The 17,474-nt window shown below is 33.9% G+C and overlaps 1 protein-coding gene across 1 annotated transcript in view; it reads right to left on the minus strand.

Annotated features, from left to right (window-relative positions):
- Nucleotides 1-9,682, minus strand: part of ADAM2 (ADAM metallopeptidase domain 2) — a 101,495-nt gene extending 91,813 nt beyond the window's left edge. The window contains exons 1-2 of the mRNA XM_082374770.1: nt 4,269-9,682; nt 561-639 (exon numbers count right to left, since the gene is read on the minus strand). Coding sequence (XP_082230896.1) covers nt 561-639; nt 4,269-4,390 — 201 coding nt within the window. The 5' untranslated portion in view covers nt 4,391-9,682. The remainder of the gene's footprint in view (nt 1-560; nt 640-4,268) is intronic.
- Nucleotides 9,683-17,474: the final 7,792 nt, after the last annotated feature.

Consider the following 17,474-nt stretch of genomic DNA (forward strand, 5'->3'; position numbering starts at 1 on the left):
GGCAGGGCAAATGTAAAAAGCAAAATAGCATTTCAGACATGGGTGTTCCTTGAAATTCTATGCACACTTCACTATTTTATTTACAACAAATGGCAAACTTTATTAAATGAAGCTCCAAGTATTCTAAGTAGATGAAAATTTAATATATTCCTAAATATGCATGAAATTTAATGTGTATTTATTTGGTCCCTGAACATACTTCAGACAAGTCTTTGGATTTTCCTTTTCTTCCTAGATTTAGCTTTCCTGATTTAAGTCATGTTTTTTCATTTTAAGTATTTCACTCCATATTCAACCCTTTTGGCCCAGGTACATAAACACATACGTGTGCCTCATCATGAAATAATAGCTTAAATGCATCACTATCATTTGTGGTTTGGTTAATCATCTGTGTCACAAAGCTAATTCAAGACACATCATCAAAAGGAAATGGTTACATTCATGCCAAAACAAAACAAAACATAACTCCAGCCTGTTATACTCTAGCGACATGTGGACCCTAAGTAAAACAGTCACAGAAACTCATATAACAAAGGTAAAACAGGCAATAAAAATCATACCTGAAACTGTTGTTCAAGAGGTTTCTTACTTCCTGTGCCATTATAACCATAAACCCTAAAATTATGTGGTAAGAAAGCTCTGTAAAATAATGATAAAAAGTATTTATTGGAAAATTTGTTTCCTAGATTTTATTTTGAAAAGGTATTTCTTTTATTATACTTATTATAGATAGGTAGGGAGAGGAGAGAGAGTGCACGAGGGAGAGATTCTCTGAGTACATGGATTTAGTTTTAATTTTGTTCAAAAAATTCTAGTCTTCAGACCTCTCCTCACTCACCTTACTGTCACACTGTCCTCCTTCCTGTTTTTTAAACACAACAGGCAAACTTTTGTCTCAGGGTATTTGCACTAGCTGTTGCCCCTTCCTGGGATGTTCTTCAACATGGCTCATTGTCTCATCTACTTCAAGTCTTTGCTTATATATCCACGTCTCACTGAGGCTTCTCTTGACAAGTTTATAAAAATTTGCAACTTTCTCAATTATTAAAGCATAGGATTTCCAAATGACTCTTTTTAGTTTGCTCTATATTTTTGCTTAAGCATTTATCACTTTCTAACATTCTTCCTAATCCATTATTTATCATACCATTATTAGTCTCATCTGATAACAATATAAAATTCATATCCATTTTGTTTACTAATGCATCTCAAGCTCTTAGAAGAATATCTGGAAAATAGCAAATGGTCAATAAGTATTGAACTAATATGAAATGAATTCAACAGATCAGGTGGAGATCTCACATTAAAATACATTGTAACATGGGAAGAATATGCTTAAAAGGCTCTATAAAGAGAAAGTGTGGGTGTAGGTATCTCATTTTCATTTTTCCAATTAGTACAGTATAAAGATTTGTGACAGCCATGGCAGTCTGGATTTGTGAAAGCAAAAGGTCAAAGAGCCAAACCGCTGACAAACAGAGCAAAACTTTTTGTATTCTTGTAACAAAAAAAGAAAATAACCCACAGTGGGGTGGAGCTCCAGGGAACACACAGATTCTGGGTTGAAAGTCCTATAAAGAGACTTAGCTAGTGATATACAGGCACTGTTTTTTGGCAAAGAAAGAAGTCAAATATCCATGCTTGGCCCAGGGAGAAAGCTATTATTGGGGAACCTAGAAACAAGCAGAAATTTTGGTGGCTGTGCAGTCCTGGAATAAAAATATGAATATTTAAGTTGCATCAGATTCATAGCTTCTTTCCCTGTAAAATCATTTGCCAAATTTTGAAGTTGCACAGAGAAGCCAAGGAGCTAAACTTAAAAATCTCTGAAAATAAGAGCAAATTTTTTTCAAAATTGATGATGTAGACTCAGTAAGTCCTATTTTATTTGAGCATGATAAAAGCAAAGGAAAATCACCCCTAAATATAGTTTTAAAGACTGATGAAAATCTAAATAAAACCTTCGAAGTATCAAGAAGAAAACGAAGATGTTCCCTTCAAAGAACAGCAATAAGACTGATAGCTTAAGTTGTCAATAGAAACGAGGAAAGCCAGAAGACAACGGAATAATACTTTTAAAGGACAAAAGTCATTTTTAAAAGGTCATCCTAGAATTTATTCCAGCAAAAAAGTTCTTAAGAGTAAGGTTAATATTTAACATTGAATACAAATTAATCAAAAACAAGCAGACCTACAATAGAAATATAGAGAATTCCTGAGACATATAGAAATTAACTGCAGATAGAAACAAACACAGGAAAAAATGAAGAGTAACAGAATGGGTAAATTTATGCTTAATTAAAAGGGATATTGACTATACAAAAAATAATAGTCATATCTCATTGGGGTTTAAAAGCATACAGGAAAAATAATGAAAAGGTAGAAGGTAAGTGAAATTAAAAGGTTTGAAGATCTAACAATGTATGATAACTGGCAAAATAATAATGTATATTAGATTTAATAATTCAGGGATTAATATGATAATCTAGAGAAAATACTAAAAGAATAGTAAAAAGTTGTATAACAAAGAATTTAATTGAGGGAAAATGGTATAATATAAAATAATAGATTCATTAAAATGGAGACTATGAATGAAAAAGAATATAAAATAAAAGGTACAAAGAAAAAAGGTGACTTCAGACATTATATGGAAAACTAAAGGATCAAGAAAAACAAGGACATCTTAAAATTGTTGAACAAGGCTGGGTAACAAGACCTAGTACAGTATTTAATATAGTGTGATATCTGTTCAGATAAATAGGCTCGGGAGTAAACATATAAAATAAGAGAAAATAGTCCAGAAAGATATCCCACTCATAAACAGTCATTTGATTTATTACAAACATTTCATTACAGTGCAATGAGGAAAGTATTTTTTTTCCCAATAGCATGTGTTGGATCCACTGGATGCTAATACGATAAAATATTTGAATCGTGATCCCCATGCTCATGAAACACACAAACATCAATTCTGGATGAACCCTAGAGTTGAATATGAAAGTGAAAACAATAAAAGCTATTAGAAAAAAATGGCAGCTTGGATTCATGACTGTATGAAGACAATGATTTTTTTTTTAAATATGAAAAGAGGGAGGGGGAAGGGTAAGCTGTGACAAAGTGAGAGAGTGGCATTGACGTATATACACTACCAAACGTAAAATAGATAGCTGGTGGGAAGCAGCTGCATAGCACAGGGAGATCAGCTCGGTGTTTTGTGATCACCTAGAGGGGTGGGATAGGGAGGGTGGGAGGGAGGGAGATGCAAGAGGAAAGAGATATGGGAACATATGTATATGTATAACTGATTCACTTTGTTATAAAGCTGAAACTAACACACCATTGTAAAGCAATTATACTCCAATAAAGATGTTAAAAAATAAATGAATTAATTAAATAAAATATGAAAAGAATAATAGCTACAAAGAAAATAATAATTTGGACTGCATTAAAAGAATTTCAGACTCAGTAAAAAAAAATCCAGACTGAATAAAAAATTGAAAGGGAATGACAGGAAAAATTCCTCCAAAAGTACTCTGTAGATTCAATGAAGTCACAATCAATATCTATGGATGTATCTTTGTGGAAGAGTTTATTATAAAATATATGAAAGTGAAAAGTAGTAAGAAAAGCCAGAACATTCTTGATGAAGAAAAGGATGGAAAGACCTTATCTTTAAGCTATCAAGATTTATTATAAAGAGACAAATTGACCAAAACTTTTAATAAAGGACCCATTTTAAAAACGACGACTACTGTTTCGATTTTTCTTTATTCCCAAATATGGTGTGCTTATTTTTTCCCCCAATTTCATTAGCTGGCATGGGATTGAGTTTGGCTAATTACAGTTGAATTCTAAGTCCTTAATACATTCTGATATGTAAACTAATTTAAAGAATCACTGTTCTTACCACTCAAAAATCCACTATGCTCTTTCAAATATAGTTGAATGTAAGAGAACTCAAAAACAAGTCGTATTTATGTCTTGATAAAAATAGAAAAATATCAAAATTCATCCTCCATGAAACCACATAAATAGTCAAATAGAAATCTGATGCTGCTGGGAAGGAAAAAGATGGGAGCATACATATGGATTCAGGTCCTAGATATGTATTATATAGGCTTAAAATGTTTTTCTTAAGCATAAAATAGGAGACAAATAGCCAGCAACTAGAAATATTTACAAATGCAAAATAGTTACTTTCTGGATAAATATGAACAATAATTATAAATAGAACAAAGACAGGTAATAAAATAATGTAGATCACCTACTTTTGCATTAGGTTCACAGTGTATGTTTTCCCTTCAATTACAATTTTGTAGGACACCTGGCAGGAGAGTATATTAAAAAAGCAAAGAAAAGTGAGAAGAATGTTAAAAAGAAAAACTATCATTTTATATTAACAATAATAACATTCTAAAGCACACTAATACAATAAAAAAAGAGGAAAATTTATAATTTAATATTGATTTATTCCAATGGAATCAGATATTTAAATATTTGCTTTCATAATAAAGATAGATGGAAGAATATAATTGGTACACTTTCTTATTAATTTTAACACTTATGCAATAAGATAGACCCTGAAATATTGTTGATTTGCATCCAATAATTGTGTTAGCTTAATATGGAGGCCCTTGCAAAATTTATGCTTAAAATGGAAGAGTATAACTAAATTACTGAATAGAAAATTTATATAGTATAGCAAGAATTAACAGCACAGAATGTTTAATATTTGTAGATTTTATAAAATTTGTTCCAAGTTTGGATGCAATGCTCATGGATTTTATTAAGAAAGAATGTCTACAAATGGAAAATTTGGTCTTTATAGATCAGTTTGAGGAGCCTTGACCTCTTTCCATTTTTGGGCCTTCCAATCCATGAGCATAGGATCTACTCAATTTATATAGATCTTTACCTCCTCTCATCTGGTTTTGTTGTCTTCAGTGAGGAGGTTTTGCTTTCCTTTGTTACATTTATTTAGACTTTGATTTTTATGTAGTATAAATTATATCTTTAAAATTTATGTTAAGTTTTAAAATGTTTAAAGTTTATTTAAATTTTATAGGATTAAGAGGTTTATTTTATAGGATTAACAAAGTTAAGTTATATTCTTCTATTGCTAAGTTATTTTATCATATATGGTATTGAACTTTGACCAATAGTTTTACTGCTCCTAATGCTATATGCATATTCATTTCCTCATATAATTCTAAAAAGTAAATTCATTGATATTCTAAGATTCAATCATCTTAACAATTTAGATGTAAATTGCATTTTGCCATTGGTCATTTCTTTCTTTTTTTTTTCTTTTTTTTAGTTGAAGTACAGTTGATTTAGAATGTTGTGTTAGTTTCTGGTGTACAGCAAAGTGACTCAGTTATACATACCTATGTATATTCTTTTTCATATTCTCTTTTATTATGGGTTATTATAAGATATTGAATGTAGTTCTCTGTGCTACACCTTGTTGTTTATTTTATATACAGTAGTTTGTATCTGCTAATCTCAAACTCCTAATTTATACCCCCCTTTTCCCCTTAGGTAACCATAAGTTTGTTTTCTATGTCTGTGAGTTTGGTTCCCTTTTGTAAATAAGTTCATTTGTATCATTTTTTAGATTCCACAGATAAGTGATATCATATGATATTTGTCTTTGTCTGTCTGACTTATGTCACTTAGTATGATAACCTCTAGGTCCATCCATGTTGCTGCAGTTGGCATTATTTCATTCTTTTTTATGGCTGAGTAGTATTACATTGTATATATAAACTGCATCTTCTTTATCCATTCATCTGTTGATGCACATTTAGGTTGCTTCTTTGTCTTGGCTATTGTAAATAGTGCTGCTTTGAACACTGGGGTGCAGGTATCTTTTCGATTAGAGTTTTTGTCTTTTCCAGATATATGCCCAGGAATGGGATTGCTGGATCATATGGTAACACTGTTTTCAGTTGTTTAAGAAATTTCCATACTATTTTCCACAGTGGCTGCCCCAGTTTACATTCCCACAAACAGTGTAGAAGGGTTCCCTTTTCCCCATACCCTCTCCAGCATTTACTGTTTGTGGACATTTTAATGATGGCCAGTTTGACTGGAATGAGGTGATATCTCATTGCAGTTTTGATTTGCATTTCTCTAATAATTAGCAATGTCGAGCATCTTTTCATGTGCCTGTTGGCCATCTGTATGTCTTCTTTGGAGAAATGTCTATTTCTGTCTTCTGCCCATATTTAGACTCCACACAAAACCTACTAGAACTGACAAACAAATTCACCAAGGTAGCAGAATACAAGATTAACACATATAAATCTTTTGCACCTCTTTACACTAACAATGAAATATCAGGAAGGGAATGTTAAAAAAAAAAAACCCTTTTAAAATCAGATCCAAAAAAATACTTAAGAATAAACCTAACAAAGGAGGTGAAAACTTATATGCTGAGAACTATAAAACATTGATAAAGGAAATTAAAGATGATTTAAAGAAATGGAAAGCTATCCCATGTTCTTGGATTGGAAGAATAATATTATTAAAATGACCATACCACTCAAAGTAATCTACAGATTTAATGCGATCCCTATCAAATTGCCCATGACATTTTTCACAGAAGTAGAACAAATAACCCTATAATTTATATGGAATCACAAAAGACGCAGAACTGCCAAAGTAATCCTGAGGAAAAAGAACAAAGCAGGAGGCATAACCTTCCCAGACTTCAGACAATACTACAAAGCTACAGTAATCAAAACAGCATGGTATTGGCATAAAAACAGACATATGGATCAATGGAACAGAATAGAGAGCCCAGAAATAAACCTACACACCTATGGTCAATTAATCTTCGACAAAGGAGGCAAGAATATACAATGGATGAAAGATAGTCTCTTTGGCAAGTGGTATTGGGAAAGTTGGACAGCCGCATGTAAATCAATGAAGTTAGAACACTCCCTCACACCATACACAAAAATAAACTCAAAATGTCTTAAAGACTTAGATATAAGACATGACACCATAAAACATTTAGAAGAGAACATAGGTAAAACGTTCTCTGACATAAAACATAGCAATGTTTTCTTAGGTCAGTCTCCCAAGGCAATAGAAATAAAAGTAAAAATAAACAAATGGGACCTAATCAAACTTATAAGCTTTTGCACCACAAAAAAAACCATAAACAAAACAAAAGACAACCAACTAACTGGGAGCAAATATTTGCAAATGGTGTGAACAACAAGGGCTTAATTTCCAAAATATACAAACAGCTCATACAACTCAATAACAAAAAAACAAACAAGCCATTGGTCATTTCTTAATACTTTGTTATATTAGATTTTCTCATATTTCTTATGTTTGCCACATATACTCATGAATTAATTCAGTCCCAAATTTTCTTTCTTATATTGCCCTTCTTTGTTTTTGGTGTCAAGGTAATATTGCCTTTATGTATTCAGCAGTATTAACTCTTTTTCTTTTTGCTGGTTGAGTTTTTATGAGTTTTAATTATGTCTTTCTTAAATGTTCGGTTGTATTTATTTGTAAAATAATTTAGCTTTTGACTTAGTTTTAATGGTTGTTTTTGTATTTTTGAGGAGGGAGAAAGAGATATTTATATTCAGATTCAAATTTTTTAAAGTGTTGGGCATTTTCATCTTTCCCTATATCCCAGGAGTTTGTTTTTCTATGAAATTGCTTATTTCCTCAAGGTTTTTTGAATTTGTTGACACATTTATTCATTGTATTATTCATTTGTTAAACTTCTGCTCTATGTATCACTATGTCCACTTTTTTCATCCCTATTAAAATCTTTCATACTTTTATTTGTGTTGCCTTACAGACAACTTGTGCCTGATAAAATATTTTACTATTTGCTTTGTATAATTTTTCTTATTTTTGTGCTAGACCTTTCTATTCCCTTGTGATTTAGGTGTTTCTCTTGAGGTATATGTTTTTAAATTCAATTTGAAATATATGTAATTTCTCATAAATTTAATGAATCAAAATTTTTAACAGTTTTATTTAAATTTTAATTCTCTTTATACCAAGATGTATATATGCTTTATATTCTTTTATTTGTTACAGTTACAATTGTATATTCAATTTGTTTTGTTTTGAGGTATACATATTCATACTTTTTCATCAATTCCAGCTTTTATGTTATTCTTTGTCCCAGTTTCAATTTCTAACTGCTGAAGTACATTATTTAAATTATTTTCTTCTCTTGTAATCTGAAAAGTGTTAATGTACTCTAACTTTTATTTATTCTGTGTTGTGATACCTGATCTCAGTTCCTCTATGTTTAATATAACCTCTTCTCCAGATTTTTTTCTCTCTTTTCCAGGAATTCTAATTGTTCTGTACTTAAGCCTCTAATTCTCCTCTTTTTCCTTCAGTTGTTTATATGTTGCATCTGTTTAGTTTCTTCAGCTGTCTCTGGCTACTGTTAATTCTTGATTTTACTCTCATACTATATTTTTCATGTACAGAAGTTCCATTCATTTATTTTTAAAACCTCCTAGTCTTTTTAAGTTGAATATTCTCTTGTGGTATATTCTTTATTAATTATAATAATTATAAACATACACTTTTCATATTATGTTTGTTGCATTTGTTAAGTTGGTAGGTACAATAGCCTTATCAGTTCAAAAAATACTATTAATCCTTTATTATGTATCCAGCACTGTTCTAGGCACTGGAGTTAGAGACATTAACAAAATAGTCAAAATTTTTCCCTCATGAATTTGACAGTTGAGGACAGATTTTTTTTTTTTTTTTACTTCTCTTATGAGAATTACTGTCATAGTATCTGGTGAAACCCGGTTGAAGATATGTCCCTTTAAGTAGATTCTGTGTACATTTTCTAATATAACCAAGTAATTCCACAGATTTTTCCATTAAAAAAATAAAATACTCTTAAAATGCTGTTAAATGTCTCACCTCTTTTTTTCTATTTAAATGATTTAAAGTTTTCATAAATATTCATTCCCTTATAAATTATATATTGAAAAATTTAAGCTTGTGATATCTGTATTAGGGTGGCAACTAGGTAGCTGATAAGGAAATATTTGCATTCAAATTATCTAAACACTTACTACCAATCAAAAAGAAAATTAAGGTGTGGTGTTTTAAAAAAAACACACTTCACTTCTTTAGAAATGATTCTAGAATTTAGTAAAAAAGATAAGAAACTTTCAATTAATTCAAAGAATAAAAAAGAGAACACTAATACCTGAACCAAGATACACTAAGATGGCATAAAAAGAATTCTTAATGATTAACATATTTGCAATCAAGACATAAAAATTATTCATACAACACTTCATTAAATCAAATGATTGCCATCCCCTATAGGGATGCCATAGGCTTACTTAACAACTACTAAAAATCCTCCAAATATTGTATGGTGAATGAGTGACAAGAGACTCTAAATGGATCAGGTCAGGTATTATTCAGGCACTCAAGAGGGAAAGAGATTTAGAAGATGGGCCTTGGGACTTTGATAATAAGCATCACTGCACGATATTTCTATGAAACATTGTTAATCTTGGTTTATTTTCAAAAGGGCTCTTCCATTTAAGAAAAATTGGGTATAAATATAAAATTCAGAAAGTGTGCAGAGATGAAAAACACCAGGTTTACTTATTAGGAACAAAATATTCACATGCTTTTTAGTTTGTGAAAAATGTTAGGGCTTAATTACGTATGTTTCAACTCCTCCACTTGACGTTGACCGTATTTTCTCTGGAACTGTAATTTGCACACGTAGCCTTTCTGAATCTGCAAGGTGCAAAATGTTTTATAGGGGCAACACTCACCACCTCATAGCTTCCTTCATTATTTCCTCATCTAAATGCATAATATTCTATGTGCCATCCCTCATTTTTACTCTCTTTTCAAATACCCTCACCTCAATACCCACTTCTTTCTAGAATTAAAAATCTTTTAAAAAGAAACAGGTATACTGCTTTAGAAATATTGCCCTGTGGGCAGGTTCTGGTAACCCTGAGGTAATAGGCCCAAGTGCTCTCAGAACAAATAAAGTCAGGTCCTTTGGACCTTCCAACTACAGAATCCAGATATCAGAAATGCAGAGCAGTATATGAAACTCTAATCTTAAGGCATCTACTCAAGCCACGACACCTCCCATCTTTACTACGGTCGCAAGAAGGGTGGGAAAGACCCTCGCAACCAAAGTGGATTTTGATTGAGGAAGGTGGCAATGTGGGAGTGGATCCGGGCTGGCACAGTTGGAGCTCCCACCAAAAAAACATTTTCAAAGGGATATCCAGCCTCTCAGAGGGAAACAGAAAGGAGACCTGACACTCCCTAAAGGTCAGAAGAGGGTTTTAGTACTTACTATCGTCTGTCTGAAGCCCCATGAGCCCCAGGAGCAGGAATAGAAAGCACAGCATGGCTGGACGTCCTGGATGGCAGCCCGAATAACGGCCGGACGCTTGACTACAGGGCAGTTGCGAGCGCGAGGAGACCCCTCCTGACCGCACACACCGCAGGAGGCAGGCGGCTGGGAGAGCAGCGGAGGGTCGAGAGGCTGCCTGCTGTGCACGTGGGCGACCTTGGCCCTTAAATCTATGCAGGAGGAGGCTTCGACGCCTTGTGACTCCGCTTCCCGGCTAAGAAAGTGCAGAATCATTTCCGAAAGGCAAGGTTGAAGAAACAGCTAATGAACAGGAAGATTCGTCTACACTTAAGTGAACTTTTATATAATATATATAAATATTCATACTACTAAATATATAATATATATAGGCACAGCTCAATATTCCAGTGAACAAACCAGTGTAATTAACACCTAGATCCAGATCCAGAAATAAAATAGAGGACCACTAAAGCTGCCAGATTGTCCCCTGACAATCACTACTTCTAACACCATAGATTAGTTTTGTCTGTTTTTGAACCTATATAAATGGAGCCAATCACCATGTATTCTCTTTATGTTTAAGGTTTTTTAACATGATAATTAGGAGATCCATCCACGTTGTGAGTAGCAATAGTTTTTTTTTCCCTCTTGTTGCTGTATATCACACATTGAATGAATATGTGTCCATCTGTTTTTCTATTTCACTATTGATTAGAATTTTGTTCATTTATAGTTGGAGCTATTAAAAAACATATTTGGCCTAATACCTTCCAGGTCCAACCATGTGGTTGCAAATGGTATTATGCTTGCTGAAATAAGTCAGACAGAGAAAGACAAATACTGTATGTTCTCACTTATATTTTGAATCTAAAAAATAAAACAAACAAATGAATATAACAAAACAGACTCACAGATACAGAGAACAAACTAGTGGTTACCAGTGGGGAGAAGAAAAGGGGGAGGGGCATGATAGGGGTAGCAGATTAAGAGGTACAAACTCCTATGTATAAATTAAATAAGCTACAAGGATATATTGTACAGCACAGGGAATATAGCCAGTATTTCATAATAACTTTAAATGGAGTGTGATGTATAAAAATATTGAATCACTATGTTGTACACTTGGAATGAACATAATATTGTAAATCAACCATACTTCAATTAAAAAAAAAGTTTTGGATCAGTGAAAATAACCAAAAACCAAAAAACCAACCATGTTTGGCTATTTTATTTCCTTAGTTACTATCAATTTTTGATTCTTCTATTTTGAAGCTATGTTACTTTTTAAACTTTTTATTTAAGCATAATATTCTCTAGGTCCATCCATGTTGCTGCAAATGGAAGAATTTCATCCTTTTTATGGCTGAGTAATATTCCATTGTGTATATATGCTGCATCTTCTTTATCCATTCATCTGTCATGGACACTTGGGTTGTTTCCATGTCCTGGCTATTGTATGTAGTGCTGCTATGGACATCGTGGTGCATGTATCTTTTCAAATTAATTTTCATCTTTTCTGGATATATGCCCAGTAGTAGGATTGCAGGGTCATATGGTAGTTCTATTTTTAGTTTATTGAAGAACCTCCATAATGTTTTCCATAGTGGCTGCACCAGTTTACATTCCCACCAACAGTGCAGGAGGGTTCCCTTTTCTCCACGTCCCCTCCAACATTTGTTATTTGTAGACTTTTAAATTCTACATTCTATCAGGTTTGAGGTGATATCTCTTTGGGCTTCTGAGTTGCATTTTTCTAATAATTGGTGATGCTGAGAATCTTTTCACCTGCCTGTTAGCCATTTTGTATGACTTCTTTGGAAAAATGTCTATTCAGGTCTTCTGACCAATTTTTGACTGGCCTGTTTGTTTTTTGATATTGATTTCTATGTGCTGTTTATATGTTTTGGATATAAATCCCCTGTTGATCATTTGCAAATATTTTCTCCCATTCCGTAGGTTGTCTTTTAGTTTTGTCAATGGTTTCCATTGCTGTGCAAAAGTGTTTAAGTTTAAATAGGTCCCATTTGTTTATTTTTGCTTTTATTGCTTTTGCTTTATGAGACAGATCTGAAAAAATACTGCTATAAATTATGTCAAAGAACGTTCTGCCTATGTTATCGTCTTAGAGTTTTAAGGTTTTGGGTCTTACCTTTAGATCTTTAATCCATTTTGTGTATGGTGTGAGGAAATATTCTAATTTCATTCTTTCACATGTAGATGACCAGTTTTCCCAGCACCAGTCTTTTTGAGCCCCATTCTGCCACATCTCTCTGACTTCACCTGGAGAATATTCTGTTTTTAAGGGCTCATGAGATTAGATTGGACCCATCCAGGTAATCTAAGATAGTGCCCCTACTTGAAGGTCCATCACCTTAATTACTTCTGCAACTTACCTTCTACCATGTAACATACATATCCACAAATTCCAGGGATTAGAGTGAGGCCATCTTTGAAGGTCCATTCTGCCTACCACCAAAGCACTGGTATGGGATGTTAGGGAAGGGAAGCAAGCCAACACATGTGAGTCTGTGAGCTGGTTACTGCTCCTGTAAGATAAAACTAAATCTCACAAGCAGCTCTTGGCAATGTGCGATGGTCCAGCCACCGCAGAGGGTCGTCCAGGTCCCGACGGAGAGGGGCAAGGGACTGAATAGCACCACGAGTATGGGATCAGAAGGACCAAGACAACTGATGGTTGCAAGGCACTTTATTTAGAATCTACTGAATCTTATATAGACAGAAGAGGAACCCATAAAATTGCTTCTCGTCTCAGTTCAATCACCACCACAAACGTCAGAAAGTTTACAACGATCATTCCTGAACAATAACTTCCCTTAACCAGGCACGCACAGCCCCCAGCCATAAGGAACAACCAGGACTCTTAGTTCCCTGAGGTCTCCTGGCCTGAGATAGCTTTGCTAATCTCTTTTACATCCCTCAGGCCTGGAACAGAGTGCATTCCAAGTCAAGGGGGCAAAGCCCTTAAGTGACTTTGCTTTTTGTGAGAGACATACTGTCTCCACCAGGAGTTACCTCTGGCTAAGACTGCATGCCACCCACAGCAATGCTGTAGAATAGGGTACAGCAAACATTTTCTGTAAAGAATGAAATAGAAAATAGTTTCAGCTTTGCTGAAATAGTGTGCCATATGGTCTCTGTTGCAACCGTTACCAACCAGGGTTCTTGGTCTCCTTAATCAGTAGAAATTGGTCAGAGGCCAGACAAGAAATTCAGGTAAGGCTTTATTGGGGCCCCTGCTGCAAGCAGTGGTGGGGGAGTGAAAACAATCAACAGTTTCCCTTGCTGGCTCGCTCCCTGAAGCGGGGGGTAGGGGGGGCAAGCTTGTTCCTTATATGGGGTGAGGGTAGGGGTGTGTCCAGGGACCAGGCCAGAAGGGTGGCTTAGGTGGTTTGCTCACCCCTTAGGTGGTGTTTTGTGCAGGGGACATGCACAGTACCCTGCTTTTGCCCCAGGCTCTTCAAAAGAGGCAGTTGGGTGTTTATTTTTTTGGGTCATTTTGTATCTTTTGTCCAGAATTTGTCCCAACTCAGCATGCACGCAGTTATTTTCAGTCCCATATAGCTTCTTTGTATTTTGTTGCTCGAAGGGAGGTTTGTCCAAGTGGAAGCACTGCAGCACTGCAGCAAAGGGTCCCAGTCCCAGCCTGTCTCACAGCTATTCAACTACCTTCATATCTATCTATCACCCTCCAAACACTCTATCACAATAATTGAATATGCCCAGCTCCGATAAAAGCCAGTCCCTTTTTTTAACGTACCAGATCCTCTCCTCTCTAGTTTACTCCATGATTTTGCTCTTGAGTCTTCATTATATCCAACATCATCATCTTTCCCCCATCTCTTTATTTCTACAAATCTGTAGACAATATGTAGTGTCTCCCCAAAATAAAATCCCTTCTTTGATCATAAATTGCACCTCATAATCCCCAAAAGGTTTTCTATGTATACCATCTTCATTTTATCACTTCCCATAGAGTTTATCAAGTTCCTTAAAAAATAATCTAAAATATAGATTGGGATTTTACTGAACTTATAGATCTCTTCCGGAAAAATCAGAAATTTTATAATAGGTCATCCATTTTCTTAGTGCTGATACACAGATACTAGCGTTTTCCAAGATTGATCATCCCGATGAATTTTTTCATGTTGTTGTTCTAATTGTATACTGATTCGGTTGATTTAAGTAGGTAGTTAATCATAATTTCTGCAAATGAGGGCAATTCTTTTTCCTCTTCAAATCTTTCCTCCTTTTTATTTCCATCAAAGTAATAGTCAAAGCTGCCAGTTCTATGTTATATTTTTAAGCATGATTTTAGACATCTTTGCCTTGGCAATAGATACAACAAAAACAAAAATAGTATTATATTTTATAAAATATTTCATAGTCTTCATAAATATTTAAAATTTCCCTCTAATTCCCTTGAGTGAATATTTCATTATCATGAGATTTACCACCTTCTGGAGTCTTGTATCATTTGGACAAATTTGTGATATCTCTTCAGGCACAACATACTTTTCCAACTTTTGATGTGGAACGGAGTATAAAGAATAAGAAATTCATCATGTCTTGTAAACAACCTCACAAATGTATGTGTGAAATTAATTCAAAAGAAAAACAAGGCTTACACTGCTTTATGATTCATTATGCATGTAGCTCTTGGACAGGAACACTTATGGATGTCATCATATGTTAATCTTAATTTAAGGCCAAATAATTGAGCTATAATAACTAAAAATCCCTCCAATGTTATTGCACCTGGATACTAAAATAAAGAAGATTGAAGAGAACACCATTATGTAAGAAGAAAACAAAAGCAAGTAATGTATTAAAACAGTTTTGATCGTATAAAATTTTATATTTTAGTACTTTATGTTGAGCACATTTTACACTTTATTTTGATAAATCTTTGATACAAATATCCATACTAGTTAATTGATTAAGAAGCTTGAAACAATGGAAAAAAATAATTAAACTACCGATGTTCTCTGGTGAAAAATTTGGCATGCCCAAATCCCATAGCCTTAAACACACTTAGTATTTCTGATGCAATCAATATAAAACACATTTATTTAACTTTCTTATTAAATCAAATCATTCAATTAGCAAAACTAATTCAATATACATACGTGTCAGGCACTACAATAGAAAATAAGAATATAGTGGCATACTGGGGACTTCCCTGGTGGTCCAGTGGTTAAGATTCAATGTTTCCACTGCAGGGGGCACGGGTTCAATCCCTTTTGGGGAACTAAGACCCCACATGCCGAGTGGTGCAGCCAAAAAAAAAAAAAAAAAAGAAAAAAACAATATAGTGGCACATGTGAAAGAAAGGGACTTTGTCCACACTTAGAGCTTATACTACAGACGAGGAGAGAGAAAATTAAGAGGAAATTAATGACAAACTTCCCAAATATAAAGAGATCATGAAAAGTGCTCTGAAGAAATGGAGTGCTCGAATAGAGAATTTTGAGGAGCGGTATAACCATATAAATAATATAGTTAGAAAAACCTATTTGTAGAATTGATGCTTAGGCTGAGATAGAAAGTTTGGGAAATGATCCAGCATTTTGAATAGCAGTAGGGAACTTGTATGGGAACCTGTTCAAAGCCTGTAGTATAATGAGTGAAGTGAAGGAAGGACAAGACGGAAATTTTAAATATAGGCAAGGCCATGGTAAAGAAATTTGAAGTGAGATATTACCAAAAAAAAAAAAAAAATTGGGGGTAGTATAGAGTGGCATTTCATATGATTTAACCTTGATAAATAAAATGATACTTTTCTCATCTTTTTAATCATTACAAGCTAAATTCTTAGAACTTCTCTAATTTCTCTATATCAATAAAAATTTATAGTGAGTAAAATTTAATTTATACCTAAAAGAAAAATATTGTGTGTATGTGAGTGCATGTGTGTGAATGAAAACATGGACTATTATCTAGCAACATGGAAAAATGGGTTAGTAGTGACCGTCTCCTGTTATCCTATAAGAGCTAAGCTTGAAAAAAAGGGAAAATCCCAGTATCAGAATTTGAAAGAAGGTTAAAGACAAATCAGAACATGAGAGATGATATCTGACTAACCACCAGGTTTTAAGGCAAGATGTAGGAACCAGAAGCTGGACTTCTAGTGCTCATTCAGAAAGGAAAAACAGTCTTCTACTTTCATATTTATGTAGTTGAAAATAAATCCCCTGTATAAGGACATGCTACCGAATAAAACAAGTCCTTAGTTATACTGTGCAGGAAGAGAAGATAGAAGACCTAAATGTAAGAACTGAAGCCATAAAAGTCCTACAAGGGAACACAGGCAGAATACTCTTAGACATAAATTGTACCAATTTTTTTTTGGTGGGGGATCAGTCTCCTAAGGCAAAATAAATAAAAGCAAAAGTAAACAAGTGGCACCTAATTAAACTTAAAAGGTTTTGTACAGCAAAGGAAACCATCAACAAAACAAAAAGACAACATGGTCTGGGAGAAAATATTTGCAAACAATGAGGCCAATAATGGCTTAATATCAAAAATATACAAACAGTTCATACAATTCAAGATTCACAAAACAACCTATTAATAAGTAGGAAGAGGATATAAATTGTTGTTTTTCCAAAGAAGGTACACAGATGTCCAACAGGCACATGAACAGATGTTCAACCTCACTAATTGTTAGGGAAATGATGCAAATCAAAACTGGAATGAGGTATCACCTTATGCCTTTTAGAATGGCTATTATCAAAAAGGCAAGAAGTAACAAGTGTTGTAGAGGGTGTGGAGAAAAGGGAGCCCTCATACACTATTTGGAGGAATTTAACTTGTGTAGCCACTAGGAAAACTAGTATAGAGATTCCTCAAAAAATTAAGAATGGAACTACCATATGATCCAGCTGTTCTGCTTCTGGGTATTTATCCAAAGAAACTGAAAACATTAATTCAAAAAGATATATGCACCCCTATGTTCATTACAGAATTATCTATAATAGCCCAGATAAGGAAACAACCTAAGTGACCACTGACAGATGAATGGATAAAGATGTGGTATGTATATACAATGGAATAGGAGTCGTAAAAAAGACGAAATCTTGCC

Source organism: Balaenoptera borealis, assembly GCF_965194805.1.
Source record: "Balaenoptera borealis genome assembly, chromosome: 21".
Lineage (NCBI taxonomy): Eukaryota > Metazoa > Chordata > Mammalia > Artiodactyla > Balaenopteridae > Balaenoptera > Balaenoptera borealis.